The 19,742-nt window shown below is 39.3% G+C and overlaps 1 protein-coding gene across 8 annotated transcripts in view; it reads right to left on the bottom strand.

The window, feature by feature from the left end:
- RAPGEF6 (Rap guanine nucleotide exchange factor 6) overlaps positions 1–19,742 on the bottom strand; it is a 210,992-nt gene that overhangs the window by 153,547 nt on the left and 37,703 nt on the right. For all 8 annotated transcript variants that reach the window (XM_073010711.1, XM_073010712.1, XM_008014336.3 and 5 more), the window contains one exon: positions 10,936–11,019. In XM_073010711.1, coding sequence (XP_072866812.1) covers positions 10,936–11,019 — 84 coding nt within the window. The remainder of the gene's footprint in view (positions 1–10,935; positions 11,020–19,742) is intronic.

Below are 19,742 nucleotides of genomic sequence, written 5' to 3'. Positions count from 1 at the left end.
TGACTTTGACGAGCTGAGAGAAGAAGGCTTCAGATGATCAAACTTCTCCGAGCTAAAGGAGGAACTACGAACCCAGCGCAAAGAAACTAAAAACATTGAAAAAAAATCTGAAGAATGGCTAACTAGAATAACCAATGTAGAGAAGTCCTTAAATGACCTGACAGTGATGAAAACCATGACACGGGAACTACATGACAAATGAACAAGCTTCAGTAACCAACTCGATCAACTGGAAGAAAGGGTATCAATGATTGAAGATCAAATTAATGAAATTAAGCGAGAAGAGAAATTTACAGAAAAAAGAGTAAAAAGAAATGAACAAAGCCTCCAAGAAATATGGGACTATGTGAAAAGACCAAATCTGCGTCGATTGGTGTACCTGAAAGTGATAGTGAGAATGGAACCCAGTTGGAAAAGATCCTGCAGGATGATATTCAGGAGAACTTCCCCAACCCAGCAAGGCAGGCCAACATTCAAATTCAGGAAATACAGAGAATGCCACAAGTAGAATGCTCTACTCCTTGAGAAGAGCAACTCCAAGACACACAATTGTCAGATTCACCAAAGTTGAAATGAAGGAAAAATGTTAAGGGCAGCCAGAGAGAAAGGTCGGGTTACCCACAAAGGGAAGCCCATCAGACTAACAGCAGATCTCTCAGCAGAAACTCTACAAGCCAGAAGAGAGTGGGGGCCAATATTCAACATTCTTAAAGAAAAGAATCTTCAACCCAGAATTTCATATCCAGCCCCAATAAGTTTCATAAGTGAAGGAGAAATAAAATCCTTTACAGACAAGCAAAGGCTGAGAGATTTTGTCACCACCAGGCCTCCACTACAAGAGATACTGAAGGAAGCACTAAACATGGAAAGGAACAACTGGTACCAGCTACTGCAAAAACATGACAAATTGTAAAGACCACCGATGCTAGGAAGAAACTGCATCAACTGACAAGCAAAAGAAGCAGTTACATCATAATTAGAGGATCAAGTTCACACATAATATTAACCTTAAATGTAAATGGACTAAATGCTCGAATTAAAAGACAAAGACTGGCAAATTGGATAAAGAGTCAAGACCCATCAATGTGCTGTATTCAGGAGACCCATCTCACATGCAGACACACACACAGGCCCAAAATAAAGGGATGGAGGAAGATCTACCAAGCAAATGGAAAACAAAAAAAAGGCAAGGGTTGCAATCCTAGTCTCTGATAAAACAGACTTTAAACCAACAAAGATCAAAAGAGACAGAGAAGGCCATTACATAATGGTAAAGGGATCAATTCAACAGGAAGAGTTAACTATCCTAAATATATATGCACCCAATACAGGAGCACCCAGATTCACAAAGCAAGTCCTTAGAGACTTACAAAGAGACTTAGACTCCCACACAACAATAATGGGAGACTTTAACACCACACTGTCAACATTAGACAGATCAACAAGACAGAAAGTTAACAAGGATATCCAGGAATTGAACTCAACTCTGCACCAAACAGACCTAATAGACATCTACAGAACTCTCTATCCCAAATCAACAGAATATACATTCTTCTCAGCACCACATCACACTTATTCCAAAACTGACCACAGAGTTGGAAGTAAAGCACTCATCAGCAAATGTACAAGAACAGAAATTATAACAAACTGTCTCTCAGACCACAGTGCAATCAAACTAGAATTCAGGATTAAGAAACTCAATCAAAACCTGTCAACTACATGGAAACTGAACAACCTGCTCCTGAATGACTACTGGGTACATTATGAAATGAAGGCAGAAATAAAGATGTTCTTTGAAACCAATAAGAACAAAGATACAACATACCAGAATCTCTGGGACACATTTAAAGCAGTATGTAGAGGGAAATTTATAGCACTAAATGCTCATGAGAGAAAGCAGGAAAGATCTAAAATTGACACCCTAACATCACAATTAAAAGAACTAGAGAAGCAAGAGCAAACACATTCAAAAGCCAGCAGAAGGCAAGAAATAACTAAGATCAGAGCAGAACTGAAGGAGAGAGAGACACAAAAAAAACCCTTCAAAAAATCAATGAATCCACGAGCTGGTTTTTTGAAAAGATCAACAAAATTGATAGACTGCTAGCAAGACTAATAAAGAAGAAAAGAGAGAAGAATCAAATAGATGCAATAAAAAATGATAAAGGGGATATCACCACCGACCCCACAAATACAAACTACCATCAGAGAATACTGTAAACACCTCTATGCAAATAAACTAGAAAATGTAGAAGAAATGGATAAATTCCTGGAAACATACACTCTCCCAAGACTAAACCAGGAAGAAGTTGAATTCCTGAATACACCAATAACAAGCTCTGAAACTGAGGCAATAATAGCCTACCAACCAAAAAAAGTCCAGGACCAGAGAGATTCACAGCTGAATTCTACCAGAGGTACAAGCAGGAGCTGGTACCATTCCTTCAGAAACGATTCCAATCAACAGAAAAAGAGGGAATCCTCCCTAACTCATTTTACGAGGCCAACATCATCCTGATACCAAAGCCTGGCAGAGACACAGTAAAAACAGAGAACTTTACACCAATATCCCTGACGAACATTGATGCAAAAATCCTCAATAAAATACTGGCAAACCGAATCCAGCAGCACATCAAAAAGCTTATCCACTATGATCAAGTGGGCTTTATCCCTGGGATGCAAGGCTGGTTCAACATACGCAAATCAATAAACGTAATTCATCATATAAACAGAACCAAAGACAAAAACCACATGATTATCTCAATAGATGCAGAAAAGGCTTTTGACAAAACTCAGCAGCCCTTCAGGCTAAAAACTCTCCAATAAATTTGGTATTGATGGAACATATCTCAAAATAGTAAGAGCTAGTTACGACAAGCCCACAGCCAATATCATACTGAATGGGCAAAAACTGGAAAAATTCCCTTTGAAAACTGGCACAAGACAGGGATGCCCTCTCTCACCACTCCTATTCAACATAGTGTTGGAAGTTCTGACTAGGGCAATCAGGCAAGAGAAAGAAATAAAGGGTGTTCAAGTAGGAAAAGAGGAAGTCAAATTGTCCCTGTTTGCAGATGACATGATTGTATATTTAGAAAACTCCATTGTCTCAGCCCAAATTCTCCTTAAGTTGATAAGCAACTTCAGCCAAGTTTCAGGATACAAAATCAATGTGCAAAAATCACAAGCATTCTTATACACCAATAACAGACAGAGAGCCAAATCATAAGTGAATTGCCATTCACAATTGCTTCAAAGAGAATAAAATGCCTAGGAATCCAACTTACAAGGGATATGAAGGACCTCTTCAAGAAGAACTACAAACCACTGCTCAGTGAAATAAAGGAGGACACAAACAAATGGAAGAACATTCCATGCTCATGATAGGAGGAATCAATATCATGAAAACGGCCATACTGCCCCAGGTAATTTATAGATTCAATGCCATCCCCATCAAGCTACCAATGACTTTCTTCACAGAATTGGAAAAAAACTACTTCAAAGTTCATATGGAACCAAAAAAGAGCCCGCATTGCCAAGACAATCCTAAGCCAAAAGAACAAAGCTGGAAGCATCACGCTACCTGACTTCAAACTATATTACAAGGCTACAGTAACTAAAATTGCATGGTACTGGTACCAAACAGAGATATAGACCAACGGAACAGAACAGAGCCCTCAGAAATAATACAACTTTCTACAACCATCTGGTCAATATTTGACAAACCTGACAAAAACAAGAAATGGGGAAAGGATTCCCTATTTAATAAATGGTGCTGGGAAAACTGGCTAGCCCTAAGTAGAAAGCTGAAACTGGATCCCTTCCTTATGTCTTATACAAAAATTAATTCAAGATAGATTAGAGACTTCAATGTTAGACCTAAAACCATAAAAACCCTAGAAGAAAACCTAGGGACACAGGCATGGGCAAGGACTTTATGTCTAAAACACCAAAAATAATGGCAACAAAAGCCACAATTGACAAATGGGATCTAATTAAACTAAAGAGCTTCTGCACAGCAAAAGAAACTACCATCAGAGTGAACAGGCAACCTACAGAATGGGAGAAAATTTTTGCAATCTACTCATCTGACAAAGGGCTAATATCCAGAACCTACAAAGAACTCAAACAAATTTACAAGAAAATAATAAACAACCCCATCAAAAAGTGGGCAAAGGATATGAACAGACACTTCTCAAAAGAATACATTTATGCAGCCAACAGACACATGAAAAAATGCTCATCATCACTAGCTATCAGAGAAATGCAAACCAAAACCACAATGAGACACCATCTCACACCAGTTAGAATGGCAATCATTAAAAAGTCAGGAAACAGGTGCTGGAGAGGATGTGGAGAAACAGGAAAACTTTTACACTGCTGGTGGGACTGTAAACTAGTTCGACCATTGTGGATGACAGTGTGGCGATTCCTCAAGGATCTAGAACTAGAAACACCATTTGACCCAGCCATCCCATTACTGGGGATATACCCAAAGGATTATAAATCATGCTGCTATAAAGACACATGCACACATATGTTTATTGCAGCACTATTCACAATAGCAAAGACTTGGAACCAACCCAAATGTCCATCAATGATAGACTGGATTAAGAAAATGTGGCACATATACACCATGGAATACTATGCAGCCATAAAAAAGGATGAGTTCATGTCCTTTGTAGGGATGTGGATGCAGCTGGAAACCATCATTCTCAGCAAACTATTGCAAGAACAGAAAACCAAACACTGCATGTTCTCACTCATAGGTGGGAATTGAACAATGCAAACACTTCGACACAGGAAGGGGAACATCACACACTAGGGCCTGTTTTAGGGTCGGGGGGGAGGCGGGAGGGATACCATTAGGAGATATAGCTAATGTAAATGACGAGTTAATGGGTGCAGCACACTAACATGGCACATGTATACATATGTAACAAACCTGCACGTTATGCACGTGTACTCTAGAACATAAAGTATAATAAAAAAAAAAAATGTGGCACATATACACCACAGAATACTATGCAGCCATAAAAAAGGATGAGTTCATGTCCTTTGTAGGGACATGGATGAAGCTAGAAACCACCATTCTCAGCAAACTATCACAAGGATAAAAAACCAAACACTACATGTTCTCACTCACAGGTGGGAATTAAACAATGACAACACTTGGACACAAGAAGGGGAACGTCACACACCAGGGCCTGTCATGGGGTGGGGAGAGGGGGAAGGGATAGCATTAGGAGATATACCTAATGTAAATGTCGAGTTAATAGGTGCAGCACACCAACATGGCACATGTATACATACGTAACAAACCTGCACGTTGTGCACATGTACCCTAGAACTTAAAGTATAATAAAAAAAAGTCACTCTAATGAAAATGTATTCATCAGCAGTCATTCAAATGCAAATGAAAACTATAATAAAATGGAAAAGAATGACTGAAATTAAGCAGCCAATAACTTTAAAAAGACTCATACTACTAAGTGTTGGTTAGAATGTGGAACAATAAGAACTCTCACACACCACTGGTGGGTGTGTAAATTAGTGCATCAATTTGGAATACAACTTGGAATTAACAAAGCTTAATGGAGGCACACCCTGTTGTTGAGACAGTCAAGTGTAAAGGGGTTCCCAGAAAAATTCTAACTGGCCTCCACACTGGGAGAAGCACACACAGGAGTGGAGCCACAGAAGTTTGTGCCCTTTGCTGTGAGGAGGAGGTTGGCCCCTCCTCTTCCTGCATGGTACCTGTGATTCAATGTGCCAGGCAGGAAGCACACTAGCAGAAACTCTGGTTTTGCAGAGAATCCTTGTTTCCCCTTTTTCCTTTTTGCGCAATAAATTCCAATATTCTCATCCTTCAAAGTTTCTGTGAGCCTAATATTTCATGGCTGTGTAACAAGACCCGGCTCTTAGCTGAACTAAGGAGGAAGTCCTACAACACTGTGAGCCAACAATTCCTTGTTAGGTATATACAGCAGAAATGAATCCACATGTGCATCTAATATACAAAAATGTTCACAGCTGCATTACTTATAATAGCCCTCAACTAAGGTGTACATATCCACAGGCCAAAACTCTTCAGACATACAAGACTGATTAAAATTTAGGAAATTGGTGTTGAGGAAAGCTGAGACAGTAGATTTAAGAAAAGGCATGAAGCTGCTTCTAGGTAATGACAATGTTCAATTTCTTGATATGGGTAGTGATTATGCAAACATTCGATATATAGTAATTCACTAACATGTAGATTTATGTTATCTGCACTTTTCCCCATATTATATTTCACAATAAAAGAGCAGCTTTTCTCTTTGACTTAGTGATTTGGGGGTCCTGAGATTTATTTTCCTTTCACAAACTCATTCACACAATTTTTGCTTCCCCTCTCAACAACTCTAAGCTCTGCTGGTTTGGAGGCTTAGTGTACAAAAGAGTATTGCTTCTACCAGTAAACACAACAATGGTTCCACTGAACTAGAGACTTCCACCCAGTCATTAAACCAACAGCCAGCAAAAGAGGTTAGTCCACTGGCCCATGTGACTGATTCCAATTAGTAAAGGCATAATGGATTACTGCACAAAATGTAGGCAAGAGAGACTACATGTGGAACTTAGGCCATTCTCTTATGCTCCTGTTTGTACTTCCATGCCCACTATTAAAGATTAATGGGGCCAGGTGTGGTGGCTCACACTGTAATCCCAGCACTTTGGGAGGCCAAGGTGGTAGATCACTTGAGGTCAGGAGGTCAAGACAAGCCTGGCCAATACGGTGAAACTCCATCTCTACTAAAAATACAAAAATTAGCTGGGTGTGGTGGTGCACACCTATAGTCCTAGCTACTTGGGAGGCTGAAGCAGAGGGATTGCTTGAACCTGGGAGGCAGAGGTTGAGGTGAGCCAAGACTGAGCCACCGCACTCCAGCCTGGGCAATAGAGTGAGAATCTGTCTTTAAAAAAAAAAAAAAAAAAGAAAGAAAAGAAAAGATACAATAAAGATTGGTGGAAAACAGTCAGGTGAAGTGGCTCACACCTGTAATCCTAGCACTCCAGGAGGTCAAGGCAGGCAGATCACTTGAGGTCAGGAGTTTGAGACCAGCCTGGCCAACATGGTACCCTCTCTCCACAAAAAATACAAAAATTAGCCGGGCATGGTGGTGCACGCCTGTAATCCCAGCTATTTGGGAGACTGAGGCAGGAGAATCGCCAGAACCTGGGAGGCAGAGATTGCAGTGTGCTGGGATCACATCACTGCATTCCAGCCTGGGTGACGGAGGGAAGACGCTGTCTTTAAAAAAAAAAAAAAAAAAAGGTTAATCAAAAACTACAGCAACCAAGAAAGAGGCAGGACAGTTGAAGATACATCAAAATTAAAGTTTTGTTCCAACCACAAAGTAAAGGACACAGAACAGCTGAAGTTTTACATGAGGCAAGAAATACTGAATGGGTAGTGAAAGACAGAGATAACAACTATAGCCTTGTGTCCAATTAGAGAAACAAGGACTGTAGTAGCTTTTTATATTTTCTCTTAGATTACTCTATATATAGTATAAGATACTGAAGGTGAACTTTACAAGGTAGTCTTTAGTTAACAGAATATTCAGAGGCACTATGACAGATTATATACAAATATAGCTAGCAATGGTTGTTGTGGTTGTGTGTCTCCTTATTTGGGCCAGAGGGTAAGAACTTCATTTGTATAAAGGATAGTTGCATTTTGTTAGGTAGACACAGATCGTTGAATGGAATTTCAAATGTGTTTAGAAGCATTCATAAGGAAGCTGAGCAGCCAGGGGAGTGAACTGTGACAGTTATTTACTGCCTCTCCAAACATACTGGCTCTGGCTCTCAGCTTCAAATCTACCCTTTATTGCCCTACTTTGTGGTAAGGATGTGAATTGTGCAAATATTCTTCTTTGCTAGCTGAAAATGTTGCAGCTTTGTCAGCAGAGGGTGCTAGAGGAACACTGCAGTAAGAAAGTCTTTCCTCTGCAACTCGGGGGCTTCTGTTTCCTGTCCCCAGCTTCAGGGGCCATCTGCATCCTGGTAAGGGGGGTCTCCTACGTGCCACTCCTGGCCAGCAGTTCCCTTCCCCTTCCTGCCAGCCTTGACCAGATGACTGTGGAGCAGCTCTGTCCCAGAGCAATCCAGTGAACGTCTCTGCTATTTACTGGGCTGCAACTAAGATTCTTCAACAAAGTCTGAACTCTAGTCATGAGGAAAGGGTCTCCCTTTCAAATTTGTTTTGTCCTTGGGAATTTGCCCTCAGCTGTAGGGTATTCTGCTTTATCCTTTTTAGTAGCTAATCCCTTGAATTAGTTTAATTTTAAAATTAAACTTTACCTGCTCAGGCCAGGTGCAGTGGCTCATGTCTGTAATCCCTGCATTTTGGGAGGCCAAGGCAGGCAGGTCACTTGAGGTCAGGAGCCTGAGACCAGCCTAGCCAACACGGTGAAACCATGCCTCTACTAAAAATACAAACATTAGCTGGGTGTGGTGGCACACACCTGTAATCCCAGCTATTTGGAAGGCTGAGGCAGGAGAATTACTCGAACCCAGAAGGTGCAGGTTGCAGTGTGCCAAGATCCTGCCACTACCCTCCAGCCTGGGCAACAGCAACTCTGTTTCAAATTAAAAAAATAAAAAATTAAAAAAAAAAATCAAACTTTACCTGTTCCAATTATGCTGTGGTTTCTGTATTCTGTCTGAAGAAGCCAAAAATTATTTGATGCTTAATGTATGCTAAGCATTATTCTAGGCAGTTTATTTGTTATAGTAACTCACTAATCCTAAAATTGAACGTACAGTAGCCTATTATAAATTTTTCACACAAAAGATACAAATTCGTTAATCAGTATTATTCTTTAGAATAAAATTCCATAATCACGTTTGCTGTAAAGTTTATGATTACATTAATGCATACCATGACTTTTTCTCAAATCTCAAACATTCTATTTACTTAAAAAGATAAACTTCATTGTCTTGATCACAAACTAGGAATGAATTATTGCAGTTGATTAAGGGCTACTAAATGTCCTCACAGTAAATTCTTGACCATTCAGAACACAGCAGGAGTATTCAAAAGAAAAATACTAATAATCTTTTTTTTTTTTTTTTTTGAGACGGAGTCTCATTCTGTCGCCCAGGCTGGAGTACAGTGGCCGGATCTCGGCTCACTGCAAGCTCCACCTCCTGGGTTTACACCATTCTCCTGCCTCAGCCTCCCGAGTAACTGGGACTACAGGTGCCCGCCACCACGCCTGGCTAGTTTTTTGTATTTTTTAATAGAGACGGAGTTTCACTATGTTAGCCAGGATGGTCTCGATCTCCTGACCTCGTGATCTGCCCGTCTCGGCCTCCCAAAGTGCTGGGATTACAGCCTTGAGCCACCGTGCCCGGCCTATAATTTTAAACTATAACTGTAGGCAAATCAATCCAGCTTATTCAGTTCTCAGGGGCTAAAAATACAAATTCATTAATGTGAGATTCACAAATACAGGGAAAAGGAACAATGGCCAAAAAGCTCAAAAAAACCAGAACTACTATATATTTATAAATGCAGTCAACTACATGTGTTATTCAACTAGTCAATTAGCACATTTCATGCAAAGGCCAATGATGTAAAGTTTCAGGAGTCAAGGCATGACTTCTAAAATGATATTTAAATCGAGATGTCCCATATCCTGATATTTATGTTAAATAGTTATGCTACTAAATTAACTACAATCGGAAGTCTTACTTTCAAAGCCTAGAAATTTCTTCTCAACATTATGGGAAAAAAGTCACTAAAAATTACATTTATATGTCACTAAAGCATATGTTGAGGCCCCAAAATCTTAATAATTACTAACAGAATTCCACAATTGACCTTCTTTCCACCGCCCTTCTCTTTTACGTAATAGTTATGATAATAATTAACAATTACTTTTAACAACCAGGTACTGTTCTAAGAGCTTTATATAGAGTAAGTCATTTATTTCTCAGCATTAGCCTATGCTATGAAAGAAGTTGTATTATTATGATCATTTTACAAATGAACAAAGTAAGGCACAAAGAAATTAAGTAATCTGCCCAAGAAATAGTAAAGCAGATATGAACTCATGGAGTCTGGCTCCAGAATGTGCCCTTATAGACTTCTGTTGAGAGCATCTGTAGTAGTTTCCTAACACCTCATGACAATACTTAAGTAGGTACCACTATTATTCCCATTTTTCAGTCAAGAAAACTAAAATTTGTCCCAAGTCACATAACTAGTGATGAAATCAGAATTGTAATCTAGTTGATTTGCTACAAAAACCAATTTCTTAACTGTTACATCACCTCTCTACATCCAATAATAGCAATGAATCAAAAACTCATTAGATAAATCAGCTCAAATCATACATAAAACTAATTTTTTTTTTTTTTTTTGGAGATGTATTTTCGCTCTTGTTGCCCAGGCTGGAGTGTAATGGCATGGTCTCAGCTCATGGCAAACTCCACCTCCTGGGTTCAAGCAATTCTCCTGCCTCAGCCTCCCGAGTAGCTGAAATTACAGGTATGCGCCACCACACCCGGCTAATTTTGTATTTTTAGTAGAGACGGGGTTTCTCCATGTTGGTCAGACTGGTCTCGAACTCCCGACCTCAGGTGATCCGCCAGCATCAGTCTCCTAAAGTGCTGGGATTACAGGTGTGAGCCACCACACCCAGCTCCCATAAAACTAATTTTCAAAGAGGAAGAAGATATCATGTCATGGTGTAAGCTTACAGATTATACCCCCAGAAATACAAAAGATTAACTGATTCCTGCCAAGTATTTCCAATGCTGCCAACAAGCAAAGACATTTAAAAGATGTATCACCTACTGAAAGAAAACATACATCCTATACAAAATAGTTTAATATTAACTTTGCCTGCCACATGTACTAAGCAGCAAATGTGAACGTACCTGCAAGGAGGCAAGACCATGGAGCCTTTCACAAGCACAGATCCAGAAAGTAGGATATACCAACATCTGGCAATCGTTTCTGAACTGTTTAAATAAATAAGTAAATAAATGAGTAAAATAACACACATGTTCATATGTACATGAATTCAATATGAAATATATTCTGGTAATAGTACAAATAATTAAAAATTAAGTAACACTATTTAGAAATTTGGGATATTTTGCCTGTTGCCTAAGGTTTTATATAGACCACATTTACGTGAAATAAAAGTATAATCACTATCTTAAGATACATACTATAAAACACCAATACTTAAAGTGAAGAAAGTACTTTGAAAATACATTTTAGCAAAAAACAACAATCACTGTTTATACTGTTCCTTGAAATAAATTTCAGTTTAATTAAAGCTTTAAAGCTAAGAAAGCAATTAACACGTTTCCTAGAAAAAAAGAAAACAGAGAAGAATTATATCACACTCGAGAAGAAAATAACATTTAATTCTGAAGTATATTAGCCCATACAAGTTGAAACTTGAAAAGATGAACAGAAAATAATTCTTAAATGTTATATGATTAAAGATAATTAACCTGTAATAGGTACCAGTACTCACAGAAATGCATTACTATTTCAAGTAGTAAATGAACAAAAGATAAAAACAGACAATTCTTAACAGGTACACAAAACAAACAGTCACTAGTAAACAGAAAATGCAAATGAAAACAATTCTAAAATACCAAATCCACACATAGTATCCATTTTACAGAGGCTGTGATAAACATTTATTCACTGCTTACTAATACTGCAAATCAGAATCACCACAACCTTTTTTCCAAATCAATATAGGAATCCACAGCACAAGCCCCAAGGATGTCATAACCTTTAGCTCCAACAATGTTATAGCAAGGAATTTATCACAGAGAAATCACTCTTATTCTTCACAACAAAGTTTCAGATGAAGTTTTTCTTACTATGTTTTCTAATTTTCCTGTAATTATATGTGCAATAATAGAAATACAAATTATTAGTAGTAGTGGGGCACTGCTACAAAGATATCTGAAAATGTAGAAGTGACTTTGGAACTGGGTAACAGGCAGAGGCTGGAACGGTTTGGAGGACTCAGAAAAAGACAGAAAAGATGTGGAAAAGTTTGGAACTTCCTAGAGACTTGTTGAATGCTTTTGACCAAAATGCTGATAAGTGATATAAACAATGAAGTCCAGGCTGAGGTGATCTCAGATGGAGATGAGGAACTTATTGGAAACTGGAGTAAAGGTCACTCTTGCTATGCTTTAGCAATGAGACTGGTGGCATTTTGCCCCTGCCCTAGAGATCTGTGGAACTTTGAAACTTGAGAGACATGATTTAGGGTATCTGGCAGAAGAAATTTCTAAGCAGCATAGCATTCAAGAGGTGACCTGGCTGTTTCTAAAAGTGTACGTTCATATGCATGAACAAAGAGATTATCTGAAACAAACTTATATTTAAAAGGGAAGTAGGGCATAAAAGTTTAGAAAATTTGCAGCCTGATCATGCGGTCGAAAAGAAAAACCCATTCTCTGGGGAGAAATTCAAGCCCGCTGCAGAAATGTGCACAACAGGAGCCAAACGTTAATAGCTAAGAGAATGGGGAAAATGTTTCCAGGGCATTTCAGAGTCTTTCAAGGTAGCCCCTCCTATCACAGGCCCAGAGGCCAACCAAAAATGACTTCGTGGGCTGGGCCCAGGGCCCTGCTACTCTGTGCAGCCTCAGGACTTGGTGCCCTGCATCCCAGCTGCTCCAGCTCCATCCAGGGGCAGATTTACCCCATGCTGTTCTCATGATAGTGAGCTCTCACAAGATTTGCTGGTTTAAAAGTGTGTGGCCAAAAGGGGCCAACGATACAGTTAAGGTCATTGAATCAGAGGCTGCAAGCCCCAAGTCTTGGTGGCTTCCACATGGTGTTGGGCCTGTGGGTATGCAGAAGGCAAAAGCTGAGGTTTGGGAATCTCTGCCTAGATTTCAGAGGACGTATGGAAATGCCTGGATATCCAGGAAGAAGTCTGCTGCAGAGGCAGAGCCCTCATGGAGAACCTGCACTAGGGCAGTGCAGAGGGAAAATGTGGGGTTGGAGCCCCCACATAGAGTCCCCACTGGGGAACTGTCTAGTGGAGCTGCGAAAAGGGGGCCATTGTCCTTCAGACCCCAGAATGGTAGACCCACAGTCTGCACTGAGAGCCTAGAAAAGCCACAGGCACTCAACACCAGCCCATGAAAGCAGCCACAGGGGCTGTACCCTGCAGAGCCCACAGGGGCAGAGCTGCCCAAGGCCTTGGGGGCCCACCACTTGCCTCAGCGTGCCCTGGATGTCAGACATAGAGTCAATGGAAATTATTTGGAAGCTTTAAGATTTAATGACTGCCCTGCTGGGTTTCGGACTAGCGTGGGACCTGTAGCCCCTTTATTTTGGCCAATTTCTACCATTTGGAGCAGAAGCATTTACCCCATGCCTATACCTCCATTGTATCTTGGAAGTAACTTGTTTTTGATTTTACGGGCTCATAGGTGGAAGGGACTTGCCATGTCTCAGATGAGACTTTGGACTTGGACTTTTAAGTTAATGTCAGATTGAGTTAAGACTTTTGGGGACTGCTGGAAAGGTATGATTGGTTTTCAAATGAGAAGGACATGAGATTTGGGAGGGGCCAGTGGTAGAATAATATGGTTTGGCTCTATGTCCCCACTCAAATCTCACGTCGAATTGTAATACTCATGTTAGGGGAGGGGCCTGGTGGGAGGTGACTGGATCATGGGGACAGATTTTCCCCCATGCTGTTCTCATGATAGTGAGTTCCACAAGATCTGACGGTTTAAGTGTGGCATTTCCCCCCCATTGCATTCTCTCTCTCTCTCTCTCCTGCTCCACCATGGTAAGGAGTGCTTGTTTCCCCTTCACCTTCTGCTATGATTGTAAGTTTCCTAAGACCTCCCACTCATGCCTCCTGTGAAGCCTGTGGAACTGTGAGTCAAGTAAACCTCTTTTCTTCACAAATTACCCAGTCTCAGGTAGTTCTTTATGACAACATGAGAATGGAGCAATACAGAGACCAAAGTTAATTTGCTATCAGCTTAAAATAGTGCATTATAACAAGACTCTTTATGCTAGCTCTATAGTAAACATAAAGAAAGAAATTACAGCAGATACACAAAGGAGAAAGAGAAAGGAAACAAAGTATAGCACCACAGTGAGCAACAAAACCACAGACGTGAACAAGAGAGAAAGAATGCTACAAAAAAAAATCTATAAAACAACCAGAAAACCATTAACACAAAGGCAGCAATAAATCCTCACCTATAAATAACAGCCTTGAATGTGACTGGGTAAGTTCCTCCAATTAAAATATACAGAATGGCTGAGTGGATAATAAAACCCAAATGTATGCTGCCTATAACAGACTCACCTCACTGTTAAAGACAAACATAGATTGAAAGTTAAGGGATAGAGGTTGGGTGCAGTGGTTTACGCCTGTAATCCTAGCACTTTGGGAGGCCAAGACAGGAATATCACCTGAGGTCAGGAGTTCAAGACCAGTGTGGCTAACATGGCAAAACCCTGTCTCTACTAAAAAATACAAAAATTAGCTGGGTGTGGTGGTGGTGCGCCTGTCTCTACTAAAAAATACAAAAATTAGCTGGTGTAATACCAGCTGTTTGGGAGGCTGAAGCACAAGATCACTTGAATACAGGAGGTGGAGGGTACAGTGAGTCACACCACTGTGCTCCAGCCTGGGGAACGGTGCGAGACTCTGTCACAAAAAATAAAAAATAAAAAATTAAAGGATAGAAAAAGACATCCATGTAAATGGAAACCCAAAGCAAACAGGAGTAGCCATGCTTACTTTAAGTCAAAAACTGTAAAAAGAGACAGAAAAGGTGATTATATAATGATAAAGGGATCAATTCAGCAGGAAGATATAACAATTACATTACTTATAATATATATAATTATATAATATACAATTGTGTCTCTCGGCCGGGCGCGGTGGCTCAAGCCTGTAATCCCAGCACTTTGGGAGGCAGAGACGGGTGGATCACGAGGTCAGGAGATCGAGACCATCCTGGCTAACACGGTGAAACCCCGTCTCTACTAAAAAATACAAAAAACTAGCCGGGCGAGGTGGCGGGCGCCTGTAGTCCCAGCTACTCGGGAGGCTGAGGCAGGAGAATGGCGTAAACCCGGGAGGCGGAGCTTGCAGTGAGCTGAGATCTGGCCACTGCACTCCAGCCTGGGCGACAGAGCCAGACTCCATCTCAAAAAAAAAAAAAAAAAAAAACAATTGTGTCTCTCATATATATTTACAGTATATATTAACACATACCCCGAACACTGGAGTGCCCAAGTCTGTAAAGCAAATATCATTAGATCTAAAGGGAGAGACAGACTATAATACAGTAATAGCAGGGAACTTGAACACCCCACTTTCAGCAATGGACAGATACACAGACCTCAAAATATACTACAAAGCTACTGCAACCAAAAAAGCATGGCACTGACATAAAAACAGACCAATAGAGCAGAATGGATATCCCAGAATTAAAGTCATGCATCTACAGACAACTGATTTTCAAAACAGGTGCCAAAAACACTTAGAAAATGTGTTATCTACTTGCAGAAGAATAAGACTAAACTACTTCTCACTATATACAAAAATCAACTCAAAATGGATTAAAGACTTAAATGTGAAACCTAAAACCATGAAATCTACTGGAAGAAAACAGGGGAAAATGCTTTACAACACTGTGCTAGGCAAGGATTTTTAAAGCGAAGACCTCAAAACACAGGCAACAGAAACAAAAACAGACAAATCTGATTACATCAAACCAAAAAGTTTTTGTGCAGCAAAGGAAACAACTGATAAAATGAATAGACAATCTACAGAAATAGGAGAGAATTGCAAACTATACATCTGACAATGGGTTAATATCCAGAATATATATTAAAAAAACTTAATAGCAAAAAAAAAAAACTGATTAAAAAAGGGCAAAATATTGCTTAACAGACATTTTGAAAGGAAGATATAAAAAGAGCCAACAGGTATACCAAAAAATATTCAAATAAACTAATCATCAGGCAAATGCAAACCCAAATCACAACAAGACACCACTTCATTCCAATGAGAATGGCTACTATCAAAAAGAAAAAAAACAAGTGTTGGCGAGGATTTCAGGAGAAGGGAACATTTATACACTGTTGGTGGGAACGTAAATTAGTAGTTATTATGGGAAACAATATGGAGGTTACTAAAAAAATAAAAAAATGGAACTTCTAGATGATCCAGCAATCCTACTACTGGATATATATCCAAAGGAAATGAAATCAGTATGTCAAAGAAATATCTGCACTCCCATATTTTACAATAGCCAAAATACAGACTCAACCTAAGTGTCCAACAATGAAAGAATAGATAAAGAAAATGGGGGTATATATACCCAATAGAATATCATTCGGCCATAAAAAGAATGAAATCCTGTCATCTGTAGCAACATGGATGGAAATGGAGGATAGTATGTTAAGTGAAATAAGACATAGAGAGAGAGGCAAATACTGTAGGATATCACTTATATGTGGAATCTGAAAAATAAAAAGTTGGTACCATAGAAGTGGAGTATCAGAGTGGTTATCAGAGACTGGAGTGGGGACGTGGGAGAGAAAGATGAGGAGAGGTTGGTTAGTGGGTACAAAGTTACAATAAAATAAGAAAAATAAGTTCTGGTGTTCTATTGCACAGTAGGATTATTACGGTTAACAGTAAAGTAGTGTATATTACAAAATAGCCAGAAGAGAGGCTTTTGAATGTTTTCACCACCAAAAAATGATTAAATGTATGAGGTGATGGATATGCTAACTACCCTAACTGATACATTGCATAAACAACACATAACTGTATTGGAATACCAACTTGAACTCCATAAATATGTACAATTATAATGTGTCAATTAAAAAGTTAAAAAATTATCAACATTGCTGGAAATGAGACCAAATAACCTAAAACCCACAGGAAAAAAACCTGCTATATTTATTACATTCAAGAAAAAAGGAAAACAGATGATGGATTCAACCAAAGAACTGGTATCTATGTAACAGAAATGAAAATCTAGAATTGAAAAACTACAATTAAAACTTAAAAATTCACGAGTGGGTACTTTAGAAACAGCAGAAGACAAAAATTCACAAATTAGAAAATAAGGCAGTAGAAAATGGGAGACTGAAGCACAGACAGAAAAAAGAACAGGAAGATGGAAAACAGTGCAAAGGAAATACGGGACAAAATAAAGCAGGAAGGAGGAAAAAGAAAATAGGAAAGAAGCAATAATATAAAAAATATTCTATAAGAATTTTCCAAAATCGATGAAAGATATCAAATCAGGGTATCATGAAGATCTATAAACCCTAAACAGAATAAATACAAAGAAAATCATACCTAGCAATGTTAGACACAACTGCTGAAAAGCAAAAAAGCAAGAAAAATCTCAGAAGCAGAGGAAAAAACATACTAACTGCAAAAGGGTAACAAGAACACTGATTACTGACTCTTCAACATAAACAGAAGCAAGAACATGATAAAACACCTTTAAAGTGTCACAGAAAAAACTGCTAGAACTGTTTATGTAGGAAAAACACCCTCCTAAAACACTGCTGCGAAGAATTAAAGAAGACTAAATAAATGGAAGAATATAGATGTTCGCAGATTGACAGATTCATTATAACAACAAGGTCATTTCTCTCTGAATTGATTTATGAATTTAATGCTATCCTAATCCAAAGCCCACAGCCTCCCACAGGCTTTCTTGCGTATATCTGTGTGTGGAAATTGACAAGCTGATTCTAGAATTTACACAGAAAGGCAAAGCAACAATGATAGCCAAGACAATCTTGAAGAACAAGCCTGAGTACAAGCCTGAGTTGCTCTACTGAATACAAACTCATGCTATCAGATATCAAAACACACAGCTTAGGCCGAGCTTGGGGGCTCAAGTCTGTAATCTCAGCCCTTTTGGAGGCAAAGACGGGAGGATCCCTTGATGCCAGGGGTTTGAGACCAACCTGGCCTACGTGGTGAAACCCCGTTTTTACTAAATCCTGTCTCTACTAAAAATACAAAAAGTAGCCAGGCATGGTGGTCCACGCCTGTGATCCCAGCTACTCGGGAGGCTGAGGCATGAGAATCACTTGAACCCAGGATGCAGAGGTTGCAGTGAGCTGAGATTTTGCCACTGCACTCCAGCCTGGGTGACAGAGTGAGATTGTCTCAAAAACAAACAACAACAATGACAAAAACAAACAAAAAACCCAAACTACACAGCTTGACAGGGCAGTACTTACATGAACACAGGCATGAGCAAAATAAACAAATGAGCAAAATAAACAATAAGCAAGTGAGCAATAAACAACTGAACAAAAGAGAGACCACACAAAGTGGACACTGCAGAGCCGGAGGGAAAAAGACAGTTTTTCAATAAATAAACAGTTTTTAAATAAATGGTGCTGAATCAACTGAACATCCATAGGGATACCTAATGAATCTTGCCAATAATAAAATCCATGCTTTCAGTCAACAATTTACATTTTAGAAAATTTGTATCCATTACTGTGAGTTTAGCACTTCCCTAAACTTTTCAGAAGAGGCTGGTGGTGATACTAGCAATGCCATTTTTGATAAAGTATTTTTTTAAGTGCCAAAATGAGAAAAATTGAGAAATATTGAGGACCATCAATATTTTCCAAATGACCAATGCATGGCATTACAAAAATCAAACATAGAGAAATGACTGATTCAATGTGCAAGACAGACCAATTGTTTCTAATGCAACAGAGTAAAAAGTTCATGGATAAAGTCTCAGACCCCATGCTGAAACTAACCTGTAAGCAACTTGTCAAGTTTTGGTACTGTTTTAAAGAAGAATACCCAACTTATCTGAAAAGAACCTCCCCCGCATTTTTTTTTTTTTTTTTTTTTTACAACTTCTCTGTAGGAAGATTTCTTTCATTCAAAAAATATATCACAACAGACTGAATGCAGCAGATATGAGAATCTGACTAATATCAGAGACATTAGATTTGCTAAACTATAATTAAATCTTTTATGAAAATAGTTCTAATAAACGTTAATTGTGTTAACATGTAATGAGGCTGGGCCCAGTGGCTCATGCCTGTAATCCCAGCACTTTGGGAAGCCGAGGCAGACAGATCACCTGAGGTCAGGAGGTTGAGACCAGCCTGGCCAATGTGGTGAAACCCCGCCTCTACTAAAAATACAAAAATTAGCCAGACGTGGTGGCACATGCCTGTAGTCTCAGCTACTTCGGAGGCTGAGGCAGGAGAATCGTTTGAACTCCGGAGGCAGAGGTTGTAGTAAGCCGAGATTGCGCCACTGCACTCCAGCCTGGGTGACAGAGCGAGATGAAGAGAATAAGACGAAAGAATGAGAAGAAAGGAAAGAAAGAGGGGAGGGGAGGGGAGGGGAGGGGAGGGAAAGAAAGAGAGAGAAAGGGGTGGGCGGGAGAGAAAGAGAGAGGAAAAGAAAAGAAAAGAAGAGAAGGAGGGAGGGAAGGAAGGAAGGAAGGAAGGAAAGGAAAAAACGTGATGGGTTTCTCATTAAATTCAAAATGACTAATAAATATTTTTAAAATTAAGAAAAATGAATCCTGAATTCTACCTCACATCACAAGTAAAATTCAATTCCAAGATGAATTGTAGATCTATATTTGAGAAACAAAACACCAAACTTTTAGAGGAGAAACAAAGAAAATCTTCACAATCATGAAGAA

This window comes from Chlorocebus sabaeus, chromosome 23 (assembly GCF_047675955.1).
Source record: "Chlorocebus sabaeus isolate Y175 chromosome 23, mChlSab1.0.hap1, whole genome shotgun sequence".
NCBI classification, from domain to species: domain Eukaryota; kingdom Metazoa; phylum Chordata; class Mammalia; order Primates; family Cercopithecidae; genus Chlorocebus; species Chlorocebus sabaeus.
This window is presented reverse-complemented; position numbering and strand designations above follow the sequence as displayed.